At 41.4% G+C, this 19,535-nt stretch overlaps 1 protein-coding gene across 1 annotated transcript in view; it reads right to left on the reverse strand.

Moving 5' to 3' along the window:
- tln2b (talin 2b) overlaps positions 1–19,535 on the reverse strand; it is an 83,160-nt gene that overhangs the window by 43,232 nt on the left and 20,393 nt on the right. Inside the window, 5 exon segments of the mRNA XM_051952413.1 lie at positions 3,918–4,060; positions 4,541–4,696; positions 5,357–5,486; positions 5,677–5,774; positions 5,863–6,036. Of these exon segments, the coding sequence (XP_051808373.1) occupies positions 3,918–4,060; positions 4,541–4,696; positions 5,357–5,486; positions 5,677–5,774; positions 5,863–5,998 (663 nt within the window). The 5' untranslated portion in view covers positions 5,999–6,036.

Here is a 19,535-nt window from a genome sequence, read left to right on the forward strand (position 1 = left end):
TGAAACACAAGACATCAGAAGCTGTGACACATACAGCCTGAGGCTGGAACACTGAGGTCAAGCAGCCCGCCATGGCCCAGCAGAGCACACCGAGTATAATACAGCCATAAAAATAAATGCTGACATAGGGATGGATGAAAGAAACTAAATGCACACTGTGTATGATTGCTGTTGCTGCTAATGAATAGGTGAGTAAAGGAACAATATTTAATACCAATTTAAGAATGCAGCGATCTTTCTTCCCTGCTTTTTCTCAGTACTGTTATTTTTTTTTTCAGTAAAGCAAAAATGCTTCATAAGCTGTAAAAATGCTGTCACTACGAAAGGATGTAACAGTCTGTAGGATAGCAGATGCTTGGTTGATAAAGAGGTGATGGAGACCAGATTTACGAATGCATACTATCTTGAAGGCATATTATTTATCTGTCCCTTCTCTGGACTCTGCTGTCTATTGAATAAATAATGATAAATAATATATTAATACGTGAGCAGCCATAAAAGCAAAGAAGCAAGACACACTGGGTGATGCTATTGCTATGGAGGTTTGTCTTGGTCTTAGAACAAATAAAAAGGGAGTGGCTGCATAGTAAAGGAGATTAGTCTGTTACTGGCAGAGCTTCCATTATGTGTGTGTGTGTGTGTGTGTGGGTGGGTGGCTGGGTCTGAAATCATGGAAGCTTCAAATCATGAATAAATGTTTGAGATCATTGCAAATTTGCAGGGGTACCCTCCCAAAGAATTGCCAGCAATAATGTCATCGTCTGTACAATCTGATTTCAATTATTCGATACGACTGAGTTTCTGGGAATTGCTGGAATCATGAATGAGGGCTGTTAAAAGGGAAAATGAAGGGACTAAAAACCTGCATTAAAAAAATGAAAGCAAAGAAAGAGCAAGAAAAGCCCGAGGTGAGTTCCACTCCGCTAAAGATCTCTCTTCTGGCTCTGTTCAGTCTTTTTAACACAGTGACAAATTAGAGCCATCGCTATGTGGAGAGGATCTGTGATCAGAGTAGCAATCCGAGAGTGTGTGAGGCAGAGGCAACGAGGGAAAGATATACGGGGAAGGGCAAGGGCAGGGGGCGGAGTTGTTATTGTGAAAGGAAATATGAGTCTGTGTTGAGAGGAGACTGTGATGTGCACAGTGCTGTAATGTGTGCCAGGGTAAAAGAGGGTGGGGATGTGACTATGTCAGAATGTGTAAGAGATGGAGAGGGATTTGAGACAGGCAAACTGGAAGGGAAGGAAATGGAGGGTAAAAAAAATAAAGGCAAAAACAGGAACAGACAGATAGAAGGGAGGAGAGCATCTGGAGCAGACGGGGAGGGTGGATGGCTGGGTGTCTGTTCTGAACATATTCAAGAACTCCTAAAGCAGCTGAGATTGAGTCAAATATGAACTATATATATATATGTGTGTGTGTGTGTGTGTGTGTGTGTGTGTGTGTGTGTGTGTGTGTGTGTATATATATGTATATTTTAGACATGATATATATTTTTAAGCAAGTGCTGTTTTGCAGAGATTATGTGTTTTGTGTGGGAGAGCGCCCAACAATTGTTGTGTGTTATTCATTTTCACATAATGCTTTGTATTCATTTGTATGAGTGCATTCTCTGAGCCCTCCCCACATCTCACAGAGTACATCTGTATGTGTGTGTTTTACTCGGCACCCTGCTGTTTAAGTCCAGGTGTCAGTGAGGAGATCTCCACCCTTCGGCTGGAGGGGTTGATGTAAAATGCAGACATGCAGACAAGCAAACCCTGACTGACTGGACTCAGCTGACCCGCCTTCCCTGAGGGGTATTCAGCAGAGTCCAAACACTGGTGTCGCTGAAGTACATTTATATACAATGTCTTCCATAATTATTGGCACCCCTGGTTAAGATGTGTTGAAAACCTCAAAATAAATTCAATTTTTATTGAGGAAGCATACTTTCACACTGAAAATTGTTGAAAAATGTATTATAGGAGAAGATTAGGTGCTGTTTTGTTGGCAAAAGGGGGTTATACAAAGTGTTAACATCAGTGTTGCTAATAATTGTGGCACACATGATTTGACGTAAAAGAATTATTTCTTAACCCTCAAGCGACTGAGTGGGGTCATTTATGACCCCAGCCATATAATTATATTTGCCGTTTTTATATCTTTTATCTGAAAAACGTTTCCTACCATGAATTTGTCAATCTACTTGTCCTACAGCTGCTCATAGTTTTTTGTAGAGATCGGCCAACTGGTGTGACAAAGATAATGGAAACTTGTCTGGGGTCACTTTTGACCCCAGAAAGATGTATAGGTTTTCCACTATTGTCGGCCTTAGTTTTATTTATTTATTTTTACCTCTCATCGCTATATTTCAGTGTTTTGCAGTGCACTATAGTTGGTAGACCTACATTTTTAGCCACAGCTGCCCAGGGGAAGACTGACTGGCTGCTAATCCACTCCTACAACCCCTCTGACCACCACCAACATTACACAGCATACGCATTCATACACCAGTGTAAGTGGCAGCACTGGAGGTAAGGTGGGTAAAAGGTCTTGCATTGGACGAACGGCTCTGCCACCTGAGCCACAGCCGCCCCTAATCTAAATACTTCTCTGCATGTTACATTGCACACATACAGACAAGATGTTTGTATAGATTTTGTTTTTATGTACTTTTGATTTACTATTGAGGAAACAAAAGGAATAAAGTTTTAAAAGAAGTGGCAGACAAAGCGTGTCTAAATACATGTTATTGCGTTCTTACAATGCATCATATTGTTCATATGGTTTTACTTTAGCTCTGAGTCAAAAATGATTAAAATTCATGAATAATAAAGGAAGGTTATTTTAAAATATCCATCTTAAAATGCAGTGGAGTGGAATAGGTAAGAAAGCACAAAAAGAGGCACTAAAGTAGACATATTCCTGTGTAAAATATAGTGGGGTCATAAATGACCCCAGTCGGTCATTTTAGTCGCTAAAATAGCTTGGTCGCTTGAGGGTTAATGTGTGATTTTTTCCCCCCACTGAATAAATGCACTTGGATTTTCCTCTTTTTTCATTGTGGTCCTATATTATTTAGAAAAAAATGAATTTATTAGAAGCTAAAGAACATGTCTTAACCAGGGGTGCCAATAATTATGGAGGGCGCTGTATGTGTGGAGAAGACTGTGATTTTAACAGACTATAAAAACTTAAACAGTGGTGTGATGATGGGATGATGAGGAATTTAAAGCTGCACTGATCAGTATTTTACAGAATATTAACAATGGAATAAAACAGGGAAATCTGCTTCTTTCAATTCACTGTTCTGGTTCACTGTCATTATTTTCATCAGTTTAACTGATAACTGTATCAGCTCGCTGTTTGCAGTGGAAAAGCTCTCTGTAGCCCTGCTCTATACTAACCAGCCAGAACCTTATAACAAACAACAAAATTAGTGACAAGCTGGTGAAGCATTTAGCATGCCCGTAAATGTATGCTAACACTTCTGTTTACCACTTGCTCTGCTGCACTTAGCAACCCGAAAAAAAGCTTTGAACATCTGGCGCAAAGGCTTTGCAGTAACGTGCAAACATTTATTTTGTTGTGCCATTGTATTATATGAAGTAAGCGGGAAACAAGTCAAACCTGTCTGCACCACATCTGAGCGAACCGCGTTTCAGTCTGTCGGGACCTGGCCAGAAGTTAAACGCACACTAAAACATAGCTATTGAGTCAAATTACACTCCTGTCCACTTGTTATGTCTCATGCGTCTACTAAAAACCAAAAAAACAACACCCAGGAAAATGTGATATAATTCATATGCTTGCCTGTTTGGGATTCAGTTTGTTGGTGCAGCTGCAACAGCAAAAAATGTGGGTCTAGGTCACTCTCTCTGCTGTTTTTTTTTTATTTGCTACGCTAGCATAAATGTGCATGTAACAAGTTCTACCTGGACATAAAGCAGGTTTAGCTGGACGGGGTCCCGTGAGTCCACATTCTGGTCCGAATAGAAGAACTTGCGCCTGAGCAGCAGAGTCTCACTTTCTTCCACTCCCTGCTCTCTGAAGGTTCTGCTGTGGTCCAGCCAGTTCACTGCACAATCGATACAAAAAATACGTTACCACATGCACGAAAATGAATAGGCATCTACTTTAAAAACACACTACTAGGGAGGATGCCAATGTAAAATTAATCTGGTAGTTTGAAAGTGAAAAATCAGCTTTGACAGAAGATCTACCAAATTCATCAGAGAGGTGAAAATCTTAAAGGAGCACAAACAGTATCATTTGCATCATTTTCTGCTAAGACGAAAGCTACATCTCAGCCACACTTGGAGGGTGATTTATATATTTGCATGTTTCAAATTTTAATTGGTGTCCTCTGGGCAGAAGATAACAGGAGTAATTTCATTAAGCTTTCAGATGTCCATGCAATAAATTAGGCTTGAGTGATGAAGTACATGTCTAAGATGATGATGTTGAGTCAAAACCATTAATGTGAAAATAAGAAATTGACGTAAAGTCATCAGGACGTCAGCGATAGTTCTGGAGGCTCTTGCAGGCTTGCACTCACGATCATCATCTGTGTGCAGTTTGGCTTTGAGCTTTTCCATCTTCCTCTCGTCTCGTAGCAGCAGAGTTCTGTCTTTCTTGAGGGTCCCCATCCCGTCCTCCTTCTTGTCCTCTGTCATCTCTTGAATGAGGGAGTACTCCTCATAGTTGGTGATTCCTGAAAAGTTAGCCAGGGAATTGTCAGAGGCAAAGATGCTTCAAACCAGCAGGATAACTACTACCACGATAAAGAAAGGCATCGCTGCAATTCTCTTGCACTCTCTTTTTATCTCTTTCTCTCTGCTTTGAAACAGAAGTGAGGGAAAGCTGGTATAGAGCCAGAAAACTAAAATAGGAGCCGAGCAGGAGAACAAGCCAAGCAGAAAGCCCTACTCTAAATAAACATTTTCCAATAAAGCTATCTGCCAGACACACATCCCTCTCTTCCTCACCCAATTAGGCTTGGTAGCGGCCCATTATAATTGAAATATACAGCTTAGGGAACACCTCTGTGACAGGCAGGGATGCCATGATCTGGGCCTTAGGAAGAACACTTCGACAGTTATTAGAAACAAGCTTGTTTGAGCTTGATAAATCATGTCCATTGTGTTCTGAACAAAATGTGATTAAGACTTTATCAAGCAGACATAAATGCGCTAAGGTGCTTAAGCAAATTATGTTCTTAAAATATGAATTCAAGAGCACAGCACCATATTGCAGCTCAATATTAAATCAGGAAGCACACCTCAGACTACAACTAAAATAGAAGACGAATAACTTAAGCCTTTGATGGTGACTCGACAAGATTTTTCAAAGAGCTTGCAGCAGAGACACTTACCTATTCTACTACATATGGTGACAAGCAGCTCGCCAACTGTTTTTGAGTCATCCACCATGATGGTTTTAATTGCGCCATCCAGCATTTTGATCTTCTGCGGCCTCTGTTTCTTCTTATACTCCAAGACATCCTGAGAAAACAGAAGAGGAAGCGCAATGACATCCACAGCTCCGCTAAACGCTTTCAACAGCAAACTGCGATCTCTCCCAGCTAGCGGGGAAGCATAAAAATCTCAGGCCCCACAGAAAATGTAAATCACTTTAAGAAGCCATAAGTGACACTGACAGTTCTCCACCCTGGTGTATATGACATAATCTTACTCCATTTCGTAGCATGTAGTAATCTAGGGTTCTCCCAGACTCAAGCCAGATTCCTTTCCTGGGATCGTCGTCAGACAGGAACAGGCCGTAATCTGAGGCTGAAACACAGAGTGAAACAGAGTCATGCAAATGTAGGTGCCTATAGATTTCCATTATGTAAATTAGATTCACCAGTCGTCCTCCAACCTTGTCCCGTTTGGGCCTCTGGGACTCTCTCTCTAATGATTCTGCAGGCATCATACACAGGGGTGGACGGTTCAAACTGCATCGTCTTCACCACATTGCACTGGCGGACACAAATCTTCAATGATAAGGCCACCATCTTGGTGGGTTGTATAAGGGCCTCACCGACCTATACACCTGGAAAACAGAGAGGTTGAAACATAAGGTCTAGAGCAAGTAATGTCATCATACTGGCCAATAACTCAAATAGAGGGTCTGTGTTATGGTAAAAAAAAATCAACATGCCATTATGAAAATGTCCTCTCATAAAACAATCAGGCTTCTAAGAGTGAAGAGGAAGTCTCAGAGGCGAAATAAAACACCACAAGGCACAGAACAAATCATCACAATTATCTCCGTAGGGACATTTTTACCTGTGAAATTGAATGTGTGTTATGCTGTATCCCTGCCTCAGCAGCTCATCACTCCTCTGGTGTTCTGATATTAAAGGGTTAGTGTATGAAGAGCTTTTTGCCTGATTGCAGTGTATCTAGAATTAGCTGAACTAAGGCAATAAAACATAACCTTTCAGCAGAAAAAGGAGGGGGAAAAAAAAGTGCAGATCTCTCCAATCGGCAAGAATAACAGGAGACGGATCAAAACACATTCCACCGCTGCATCATTATTCGCTCTCCTCCTGGTCTGCACTCTCCTCCGGAAGCAAACTTCACTGCGAGACAAATCTGTGGGCGTTTAATCATACTCTGCAATTAGGGTGAATCAATTCTGGTATTCTGAGACTCCTGTACAAATAAAGGACAGGGACTGACACTGCAGAGTTTTTTTCTCTATTCCTTGACCTTGGCCTCAACACAGAGAGATGGAAGTGATAAATAGGGCCATCTGTACCAGGGAGGCTCTCTGTCTTTTACACAACGAAGATCTGAAATATAGCTGTTCCTTTTTTGTGAGCATATTCCTGTGACACATTTTAAGCAAAACTATCTTTTCTGGAGACGATTGGTACATCAGTACTGGCTCCCACGTACTAATGTTACTATACTCTGGGTCTGCAATAATTTTATTTATGAGCTAAACTGTTGGTGATTTCTACAATCTCTCAAATGATTATTTCATGCAAAAATGTCAAAACAGTTGCAACATTCAAATCACTGTTGGAACTGCAAAGAGTTTTGGTTCATTATCAAAAAGACTAGGATTTTTTGCCAACTGAAAATGATTTTCAAAATATCTGTTGTTTTTGCTCTACTATATTCCATATTGCAATGTAACACCAAAAGAATTTTCGTTGTTTTCTCCATAGTCGGATATAAAGGTGAAAGTTCAAATGTTCACACTGACACGATTCAGACTTCAGCCACATTTGGAAACAAAGAGTTTTTTTGTGTGCAGAATTCACAGCTCTTCCACAGGACCCTTTTGAGACAGAGCAGAGCAAGTCTGCGAAGTAAATTTCCTATAATGATGTAGAAGAGAATGAGCCCGCCTGCGACGGTGCCTCTGTCATATCCATGGGTTCCTCTCCAATACCCCCTCTCCTTTCCTGAGTTTTTCCTCATACAAAGTGGGAAAGACAGGCACAAAAAAGGGGAGGTAATGGCACCGCATGAGCTCTCCTCTATACAGGCTGGCAGAGAAGCCCCACCGAGTTTTTGTCATCTAGCTCTTCCACAGATACTCTGTTCTAGACAAGCGGCTTGAGACCCCAGACTGACAATACAGCAGGCCACACGGGTCTGCAGATAACAGCTCCCTTGCACAGTTGATATGCAGTGCAGATGGTGCAGGAAATGCTTGTATTTTTGTGGAAGTTTCTCAAGGATTTCACGGAGGTCCGTCTCAGAAAAAAAAGCCAAAGTCACTTACGATGACAAAAATCCAGTGGAGATAACTGTGGGTCTACAGCAACAGTCACTTTAGTATCTGTTGTCAGTAGCATCAGTCACTCCAGAGAGTAAGTGGTGCAGAAACCACATGATGAAACCCAGGAGGATAATGATAATCCCTGAGCTTACAGTAGTGCGAGAGAACATTTTTCACTAGGTTCCTCGTGCAAACACTCCAGTGCAGCCAACTCTTCATTAGCTCTGCTTTCAAGCAAGGTTGAAACATGACTCAGTAACGCACCTCTCTGTAGAATCTTATATTCTTGTATTATATTATGATTACTAGATCACAAAGGTAGGCTTAAAATGTAATTTCATCTCTCATGACTATCACTAGTTCATCAGGAAAGAGTCCTGCATTGAATTAGGTTTGTTTACTACTGCACATATTAAGACATGAAAATGGCCAAAGAGCAGCTTACTGGGGAGTCTAAACATTGACAATTCAATAGAGACCAGGGAAGGAAGGAGCCATCTGGAGAGGATACAGCTCTAATGATTGACTATAATACCAGCAGCGGAGCAGAGCCGCAGAGCAACAACTGCTGCGATTATTGCACCAGTCTGTCACACAACAACTGAGGAGAAGGCTGGACAGGAAACTTCAACTATATTGGTCCAGGTCGGATCAGCTTTTGCGAACCATCCTTCCAAATGCTTCCAGACAGAAAGACAAATCTGAAGCAGAATCGGCCTAAAGAGAAGCATGAATGACATTCAGCGAAGGACAGCATCCGACATTGTACGGGAGTGCTTCAGTTTTCTGTTTTTTGTTCGATCAGTGCGTGGGAAAGACACAGAAAATACAGGGTACGAAAAAAGCCAGGATCAGTTGTCATCTTATTATTCTTATGCAATAAGCTTGACACTTTACTCTGAAGTAATTACTCATTAAATAGGATGGCCAAACCTTTCTGACCCGCCGGCAAAAACAAAAAGCAATTAAGAAAGACAATAAAACGAAAACGAGTGTAGCCAAATGAGAACTGAAAATAATTACATATTTATGGTGCGCATAATTTCTTGTTCTTAAAGCTCCACATCTACACCATCCCCCCACAGTGTGAGGGGATTTTCAAGGTCAGCCCATTAAAAAGGAATCCCAGGAAAAACAGCGATGATTCTCTAGTAAACAGCACACTTTACACTGGTTTTGCTTTATTTGTAGACAGCAACAGAAGTAGCGACGCAGCTGCAAACATCTCTTTATTTCAGCAGTGATTACCATGAGTATAAAAACAGCCACTGGGGGATAAAAGGTAGACTATGTGGCATCTCCAAAGCAAGCATGACTATTGTAAAGAATGACAATTAGACTTTACCAAGCCGGGAAGCAACTAAAAATAACTCCAAAGCTTGAATGCAATAGTCAGTAAAGCAGCAGGAAAATACTGTAGCTGCATACTATATTATCTTCAGCCTGGTGGACTATCATCATTGTGTAATTTAAGCATGTAGTATGAATGGAGGGCTGAGAGTAATTCCGACCTCAGCAGTTCTCAAGACTGTTGACAACAGCAGCATTAAAGCATGTGTGCACAGAGAATATGTTAAGTGGCTCAACTGCTCCTCCTCTATCTCCTCTTTACATTCCACATCGACCCTCTCAGCGAAACATCGGCCTTTTAGCCGCGTCTGACTGAAAAGCGAGGTCAGTTCCCTGCCGGTCCATAGAACGTGCGTCTGGATACCATCTGGAACACACAGTGTCCAGCAGTGACGGTTTGATCAGCGATGTATTTCAATTCGACTTCGCTGCAAACCTGAATTTAAATTCACGTTCGACTGCGCAATGAATGGACACGTCGAGATCAGGTGCATTATTCCAGCAGATGTGAATGTTGTTTTTGAATGAGATAATTGCTGGGCAGTTATTCTGAGCATTCCACACTCTAATTTGAATTTCGGAACAGCACACGGGAGGTCAGCATTAATCAGCCACATAAATACATTCTTTAATATGAGACTGAGGCATACGTGATTTACAACAAAACACTTAGCAAACTATTTATTAGCCCGTGGCTATAATTTAAGCAGCACATGGGGCCACAGAGACATCCTTTGGTCAGCCTGCCTTCACCACACTAATAAGATGAGGAAAATATGATTATGGAACGCTGATGTAAAAACTCAAATATTCATAAGTGGCGAGAGGGTTTATTCTGCAACAATACAGTTATTACAGCACTGCGCATCAACACATCTTCAGTTACTTTCTGTTACAAGCACCATTTCCAAATGTCTGATTTTTCATGCCTTGAAGAGACGATATCATTTTTGGCATCAAGATGTCCTCGTGCTCATTTCCTTGCAGAGACCAGCCGCTGAATCCGGAGCCTACCTGAATTATATTCAAATAATTAATAAGTCAAAGGCTTTCACCTCCATCCTTATCACTTCCCCATATGTTTCATGAATGAATTAATAATCGCTCCTGCAGGTCAAAGCAATCTCTGGACAGCATGATGAAGCAGAACTGTCCCTTGCTATTTTAGGTTCTCCAGGATCACTGCGAACAAGCTGTTATATTATAAGAGATTTGAACGCTATTATTTTACTTAATAATAGGGTGTTAGTCAAGCAGCGCTTGTTGATTCGGACAAAAAAGCAGTGGAGCCACCCACGCTCTGAGTTCAGAGCCACTCACAGTCACCCTGATTTATTTTTTTCAGCAGCATTTAAAGATGAACCTTGCTGCTATGAGCTACTCTTTGGACTACGAGGGTTTGCTCTTGGGCTACACACTGTGCTGTAATGTAATTCGTGGGTACAGATACTGACAGAAATTATGAATCTTGCCTTTGTTGCAACGGGGAGAGAGAACAGCTCCTCTTACACTAAAAATATCCAGCGAAGTAGAGCGTCCTCCAGCAGCACTGCTTCAAAAGGATCCACAGCAGAAGCAGTGCATTAAATGTGGTGGTTTCTTTTTGATTCTTAAAAGCCAGTGGCAGATGCTCATTCTCGTACCTGGCAGTGGATCAGCAGAAATCCACTCTTTATAATTTCGTAATTACTCTTGATATTCTTACTATTTCTTCAAGGTTAGATGGTAGTCTGTAAATTACCAAATAAATTGAGAAATTACATAGCAGATATAGGATGCACTTGGCTCTGTTACGCTGACATATCACTGGTTTAGGCAGTCCAGCAGTTTGCAGGCAATATGCTGAGTATTACAACACAGAAAGATGATACTCAGAGATTTGAAGAATTGGCTTCCTAATAAATGGAGGCAGAAACAGCTACTAGGAGAGCTCCACCCAGCAGCTGCAGCCAGTCAACCAATGAGCGAGTCACTGAGTCTGCACAGTGACTGTGGGTTGACCTGGCTTCTGAGTGAGTGTTCAGTGGGAGTGGTTAACTTTGACTCAAACAGATGTTGCCTAAACATTTTTATTTCATTACACACACTGATGGATGCAGACCGGTCCAAAACAAGAAAGGACTCTGCCCATGATGATTTCATTATCATTATCAACCACATTTTTGGCCATAAATTTGCAGTATGTGGCCTCTGGTCCACTAGCCTACATCTGGTTTTTGACTGATAACTATGCCAGACAAAGTGATGTAATGATATGAAACAGGGATTATGTTTGGTCAAAAGTTCAGTGTTTAGGAATTTAAAAATAACCTCAGTGCAAAGAATAGTTTGCTAAAAAAGATAAAAATAAAATGCATTAAATAAACATAGGATTTAATATAAAATTTGTCGCTTTTGAAACAGCCAAAGGGAAAATTTTCTATCAAGTACCCTATTAGTGAAAGGCACTGAGATTCTTAATCCATAAGGCCGGAATTTCTTTACACATTTATTTCATGTCACAAATTACTACTTGTACATGTGATAGCTGTGTTTATAATGATTATGATTAGAAATCTCTGAGCAGGTGTTTGTCAAGTAGCTTCAACCACTCAATCCACACAGGTTTGCCTATTATGTACTGCTCGTTGCATACCATATGGTGGGCTTGAGGGTTTTCAGACTGAACATACTTTACTATGCTGAGCTTGGAAAGCATTCATTCTCCACAATTACATCCAGACAGAATATAATTTCATACCAGAAAAATAGAAACAGATTTTTTTCTGAAATCATGTTTTTCCTTAGCCTAGCCGCGCTAGACAACCCACGGCAACGAATTTAATTCGCTGCCAGGGTGGGTCTAGTTACCCTCCATAAGGCTCGAGGTTGGATGCTCCTAAAACTGGCCGGACGAATCACCATGAAGTGTAGAGTCAGAAGGCGGGCGTAACTAAGTGACGACAGAGGCGCGACGATTTGGACAGAAACAAGCAGCGCACAATAAACAGTTATCTTTCGACTCGGCTTTGGCCACAGCCCTTAAGGATTTGAAGCTAAAATTCAACTTGAAAGATAAACAAAGGACGGCACTGAAGTGTTTCATGGAGAAGAAAGACGTATTTGGACTTATGCCGACGGGATATGGCAAATCCTTAACATACCAGTTGGCTCCGCTGGTTGGGAAGCTAATGGGACTTAGCCACAATCCGGCGCTCTAGGAACTACGTCAGCCTATTCATTGCGCTGATTGGTTGTATACCTACCCAACTGCTGCAGAGTGATTTGAAAGACAACCTTTTAGCTCGCCTCCCTCCCTGTCGAGCGTTCCTCGACCCTTGTGTCTTAAGAGCTGGGTCTAGCGCGGCTAGGCTAGTTTATCCTTACATGTGCACTTGAATTTTGTATTTTTTGTATTAAGAGAATGAGGATATAATGAGCTTTATCTAGCACATTTTGTCAGAGTGCTCATACACAAAACATAAAGTTGATCCAAAATACAAAATAGCCAACATGGTATGACTATTTGTATAGCTGATTTTGTACATACTTTCGAGTCTGGCTAACATATTTGCATGCTGGATTGCTGATAATAAAAGAAACAAACAAACAAAGAAAAACAATACTGTCACTCAGGGAAAAGCTTTAATCAAACTTTTTTTTAATAGAAAAACCCTGGACATTCTGAGGTGATTGTGGTCTCACACTTCATGGACATGATGGGCCTCATCTAACTCCTCTCAAAAGCGTTTTGCACTTAAAGTGATGCATTTTGTTTATCAAACATAACCCCGAAAGCCAAGTTTGCTTGTCATCTGAGATGCAACTTGTGTGCAACAGTGTCGTCAGCAAACCATGATGAAGTGAACCCTGCAATATCACTGAGGTTCATTCAATTTGAAAGGGTCAGTCTTGCATGCAAATGATTCCATCTCTCAAAAGTGGGGGCAAAATGGTGCATAATTTCAAAGTGTCATATTGTGCCCCTATTCAGCAAATCAATGAAAGTCTTGCATGTCCAGAGTGTGTCCTTCAATTTTCAAAATGATTCATTCCACCATGACTGTATAATCACTGCTTTTAGCCGTGCTGTATTTCAGTTTCTGTAGCTTTAAATGCAAATGACTTCCTGCTGTTCACACCCTCTTCAGGAAGAAGACTCTCACTGCATCACTGCCGCACTGTCACAACTGACCACACAGCAGCCGACAGAGACGTGGATGAGACAAAGAGTTTGTCACTTATAAACTTTTCTCTAAGTGATCTTTTGACATGAAAATATTACTGAAGTCTCAGGACAGCAGCTGTTTTGAATTTCTGTATGGTATGTTAAATTTGACAACATCATGGTTATAAAATCAGTAGTTTTGCCCAGCAGCACAGTGGAAATCACTCTGATATGACTGGCGGTTAACCTGTAGTCTTAGTAGACTGCATTTCAGTCACTGTTTCAAATGTGTTCTGTCTTCTGACAACAGAAACAGAAAATTATGTAAACAAAAACAGGTATACTGGGAATTTTGCCGCATCAAAATGCAGTATATGTGAGCACAGGGAACAGGAGAGAAGTAAACATCAGCTAAGCTTAGGTTGCACTAAAGCACAACCGGCACCATTAAAAACTCAAAAACCCACGTAATTCTGCTTTACTGATTTCAAAATTGCTCTTAAAATATCTTAGTATTACAATTTCCACAGAGTCCTGACCTGTAGGCACATGATCAAAGCTAATGATAATGTTAGCCAAATTAGCCACGTGCATGCCAGATTTTTCTGTTATTGTCAAGATATTGCCATCAGAAACAAAATTAATATGCAAGCATTCAGTTCCTCAGATGCTGATCATGTATGAAGACTCTTGTGTTTATTCTTGTAGCCAGCAACAGAATTTTGGTGTGCTTTGCTCACGGCTGAGGCATTTTAGAGTTGGCATAGGTAACTGTAGAAAGTAAAGAAACCTGGTGGACTGTGAGGCAGCTGCTCTTTTGTAATGCCCTACCTCACAAGCAGTGGACAGTAATGGATTGAATTTTGCAATGTTTGAGATAGTCGACTATTGGTTCCTCAGTGGGAACACAGCAGTTCAGTAAAATTCTTACTGGCTTGTATAGCTGGGAGGCCATGTAGTTGAGATAGGGCTTGACAAATGGAAGAGGAAAATGTTTTCATATCTAACTTCAACAACCACAGAACACAATAAAAATAGATTTTTTCCCCCCATTCGGGACTTTAAAAGAAATGTTACAAAAATGGACCTTATGTGCATGCTACAGGAATGAAAGAAAGCTGTGTTGATTTATTTCAATAAATCAGTAATAACTTTTCAGACAGAACAAGAGCAACAACAATAACAGCATCCACAATAAGAGGACAATAGTAACAAATAAACGCTGTGTCTGACCTGGTGAAGCTCATGAAATGAGGCCTAATGTTCCCATTAAATCTGAAATTGGCAATCCCTGAGCTAACACAGCAATTTAATAGGATATTTACATTTCTAAGGCTTGTATTTTGAATGATCCTTTTCAGCATATTTTTATGTGACTGTGTGTCTTTTTTCTGTCCTTAACAGTTCAGCAATGACTATTCAATGTCAGCACTTGCTGAAAAAAACCTTATCATAACTTCATCAGTAATACAAAGGCAAAGACAGCATTTTCTCAGTTAACATTTGGCAACCGTAGCGCTTTTCTCGGAATTATATTATTCCATTTAATGATTTTGCCTGTTTCAGTATCACTAGCATTCTCATCCTGATTATCTTTTCTGATGCATGATAAGCATTACTGATCTCAAACAGATCTTAACCCTCAACTGGAACTTGTGACATTCAGCTGAAAATGTAAGTTAATGCTAACACAACCTAGCAAAATGACATATTTAACTGCACAGCAAAATCAAAACCACCCCAACACAGTGTCCTCCTATAGATTCCTTCAGCCATATTGTTCAAACCAGTAGGGAGGCATAATCCTTCTGTTTCCCTTCTCCTGTGCTCTCCTACGCACTCTGATAGCAAGACTATGTTCCAGCAACACATTGTGACATTACTGAAATGCATTTTTATCAAATGTAGACTGACAGACCCAGAGAGATCATGGAGCAGCAAGAAAAGACTGCACAGATGTGACAGTAATTAGTGGAAGGATATGTAAGAGCAAGGCAAACTGAGCACATGAAATCACTGCATCACAATTACAAAGGTCACAATTAAGATGCCAACCCCTCTCTCAGTATCTCAACATCAGTCTCCCTCCTCCCTCCCTGCATGGTGCAACAACATCAAACTGAGGCAGGCTTTCCTTATAAAAGCAACTTGCAAGAGCTGTCTGCCAAAGATTACTTTGTTATTAGTCGATTCTGACAAAATGCACGCACAATGAGCAACCCGATCTTTAATTAACTGTAAAATAAATCATGTGGGAGTTAATGCTGGAGGTTGAGGCAAATATAGCACAATAGGTAGTGGTAGAGATGAATGTGGGAGCTTGCACGCATAACAACACACACATATGCACACAGTAACACACCCAGACTCCAAACGCGAACCCAGCAGACTTCACTGACTCGGAATATTCAAAATGGATCACAAGGCAGAGGGCAAGAGAACATGAGCATTAGATGACAATGTCACACCTCTGGCTCCTCTGATCAGTAAATTTGGCCTGGAGAGTCACAGCCTCCAAATCAGGTGACTCCAATCTCCTGTCTGCACTACCTCCTGAGAACTGAGTCTCTGCCTCATACTTCAGTGGCCGACTGCCTACTACCACTTGCATGCTGATTACAGTATCAAGAGCGGTGGAACGGAACATATGCTGGCTTCACTCCGAAGTGTGATACACTGAGGGACTCTATCAGCATTTTATATCCTCTGGCATGCTCTAAGGGAGGAATCCTGACACACCACGACGGAGATTCACTCTTCTGGCTCTTTAAGCAAAACCAAACATTTAGCTTCAGTTAAGTCACAACGTGCTCCTATTAGCGCGTCTTGCAGAGTGTCTCCCGTAATTATCTGTAGTCTCAGTAAGCTTAGGGGAGCAAAACAAAAGGCAGCGCCTACCAACTTAGTGATCTATAAAGTGGTCTCTGGGACAGAAAAATCCCCCCTTGTTGGTGAGTCAAACAATGTTGTTGCATGAGAGCAGGTTCAGGGAGAGGCCATGTTTTTGGCCCATTGTTTCCAGATCAGCAACCCTGCCCACAGTTGCCATGGCTGCTGCTGTGCCCACCTTTTCCTGGACATATAAGGCCGGACAGCAGCAGGAGCCACTTCCACTCTGCCCTCAGGTCCAGGGCTGCAACTTCCTCCATGGCCAACTGGATGTAGGATACACTCTGTAGTGACTGTCAGCTTTTACATTTCAGGTAGACAAAATCTGAGAGAGCTTAATGAAAATGTGTAGCAAAGGCTGCTTCATCTGTGTACATGACTATACAATCCTGGTTTGATCCACAAGGCCTCCCAGCTATCCTGTCAGAAGTACATGGAAATATTCAGCAGAAAAAGAGATTGAGGGAGTTGACTTTGATTCACTTTGATAGAGCGTGTCTGAAAAATGAAAATACCTCTCTGTGAAAGTGTCACTTCGGTTTCAGTGCTTTGTTGAAGGTTCTGCAGAGAAGCATAATATAGTATTGTGAGTGGAAAGCTGCACTGGGAGAATGAGAAACTGTCTGTAATATTGCCTACTGGTCCATTGATCCCTACAGTACAGTGAAGAAGATGTACATGTACAAAGACAGGCAGACACAGAACGTACGGAGAAAGCACTTAAGCGAGAACCTTTTTAGAGTGTGTTCAGTCTCAAAGTGATAAATGATTGGTCAACATCTAGAGCGAACAATAAAAGTTGAAAGCAAACTGTGCAAGACCCAGGCAAACGAAAAATCTCATTATTCAGTTAACTTGGGAGTACATTCCAAGCGCGGTATCATTGTGTGCTCCATGCAGCTTTGTTTTTCTCTCAGCAAGGACTAAAAGCACTGGAGAATCAAATGTTTAAATTGGCTGGAGAAGGTGTATACAACAGTGCGCCCTCAGACAAATACTGTACACTTCAGAAAGTTCTGCAAGCAGAGCCTGTGTGCTGGAGACCTGCTGACAAATTGGAAGCCTTTTCTGAAGAACAGCATATATGCAGCTCAGTTTTTTCTGTGTATTCTATTGCTGCAATCCCAAGGTGAGGAGAGGTACTATGTACAACAAATGCATTTCTCATTTGTACTTGCCAGTGTAGATTGTCCTTCTGAGGAAAGAGCCAATTTCATGAAGGTTTTAAAACTACTAAATACATTTAGAGAAACGTAGTGCTCCAAAGTGGTGACCATTTTTGCCTCTATAAGAAAGCACTCTTGAATATTGAAAGGAGGATAAAAAGTTCAGTCTATCATGCTGATTTTGCTGTAAAAGCATAAATGTAGACAACCCTTTTACCACCCTTCTCACTGGATTTCTATCCCTTATCTAGAAGTGTTTCCGATTACTAGAAACAAACATCTCTGGCTTAAATCCGCCTCAGAAACATCTGGTGAACTAGCCCCCCACCCACATGCAGCGTACAAATCCTTGGCATATTGTGCAACAGGGTCAACAGACAGAAACCACGCTGGCTACTTGAAAGTCTTTTTGTGCATGGTCTCAGCTCAGAGCCAGAGACAGAGGGGACTCTCGGTGCTGTACCTCTGGGTTTACACTTCCACTTAGACCTATACTAACAGAGGGAAGCCACATGATACAGAGTGGAGCATGTAAGGGATGCTGCCATGCTTAGTTAAGGACTCACAGGCTCACTATTTCATGCTCCACATCTGCTGGTTGCCATGGCAACCCGGGTTTTGGGCAATTCCCAGGTCAGGTGGCTTCTGTCAGCTCCAAAGAGGGAAAAAAGAGCCTTTTCAGAGCATTGCAGTTTGCAAAGCAAAGCATTGGATTATAAAAGGCCCTGAACTTCATTAGTGGTTCTTAAGATTGTACCTGAACTTTCTTGAATGGCTACACTGTTAGTGTTTAAAGAGACTAACTGTCTCCACTATCGATCAGTTAAAGTGTGACTGAATCAGTTCAACTGAGCTGCTCTGTAGTTTCTCATGAGGCAAGTCAGAAAGACTCAGCAAGGATTTTAGGAGATTTTACAACTGAAAATACATAAAACCTACGCATAAACAGGAGGGGTAAAATGCAGGACAAACACTATTATTACTGCTGAATCACAGTTTTTGTGACTGTAAGCTGCAAAACCAAGAAGCAGCAAAAGTGAACAAAGACCTCTCCCTTACAGAGTCATGCTAAAATTGTAAATATAGTCACCATTTCAGTGTCTCTGGGCTTTCTTTTGTAAATTTGCGAGGAAAAACTAAAGACTCATCTGTTTTTCATCAGTGCTTCATTGTTGAGGCTTCAGTTGTTCAGAAGCACAGAAAATGAGGGAAGCAGGATTTGCTATTGAGTAAATGTGTTAGTGTGAACCACAATAAATGGATCAGAAACTCAGGAAAGAATGGGTGTATATCAGAAGGGCTTTACAATTACAAGCTGGTCATTATGACAGCATGGGTGCAGTTGAATACCCCAGTGTGGGTTTCATACAAACAGAAGCAGCGGGAGCCGATCATTAGGAGCAGGCGTCTGCAGGGCTGGGTCCCACCGGCTCAGTTGGAGCCTGTGTGAGAGGTTCTCCGTCTCACTGGGGAAGTCCAGAGGAAACATGCCGTAGGCCAAGCACTCCCCAGTTCCCCTCTCTTTAACCTGATTACTGTAATGAGCTTAGAGACTGTTGGATGCACAACATCTAATGTGGATGCAGACAACCACGCTGCACTCACTCTCTGACTGACTCTCACTGGCAGCTGAATGCAAAGAGCATCATCAGGCTCAAATCCACTACAGTTAGATGGCTCATTAGCCAGAAAGCATTCGAGTAAAGGATGAGAACAGGAAATTGCAATTTGTTTGAAGGTGAAAAAGGTTTAAGAGGCAGCTCCGTGAAAAGCTGTCAAAATGCCAAAGAAGTGATGACAGCAAAAAAAAAAAAAAAAAATGTCCTTGGATGAAATTTCTGCAATAAGACGCCTTCTGCCACTTATTACTTCTCCTGAAGTAGATACTTCTAACCCTCAGACGTTCAGGTGGGGAAGGTGTGTCTACCTTTAGTCACCATTATAAATAGATTCTAACTCAGTGTCTGCACCAGTGTCTGGTGTCATATAGACTCAAAAACATTTTTTTTTAGCAATGCCGTCCTTTGATCTATGATCTGACAAGCCTGTACAACAAAAAACCTCAACATGTAACCATTCATGCTCTTAGGTAGATGAATTTGTGACCAAGTTACTATCAAACATGGAGGATGCTAATACGTGGCTTAAACACTGATACGACTGTCACCACATGTCATGGGTTATCAGGGTGCACACAACAGCTTTTAAGGAGCATGAAAAGAAACATTCCCCTAACCCTCTGGTATGCAAATTAGTAGCCA

Source organism: Acanthochromis polyacanthus, chromosome 8, assembly GCF_021347895.1.
Source record: "Acanthochromis polyacanthus isolate Apoly-LR-REF ecotype Palm Island chromosome 8, KAUST_Apoly_ChrSc, whole genome shotgun sequence".
NCBI lineage: Eukaryota > Metazoa > Chordata > Actinopteri > Pomacentridae > Acanthochromis > Acanthochromis polyacanthus.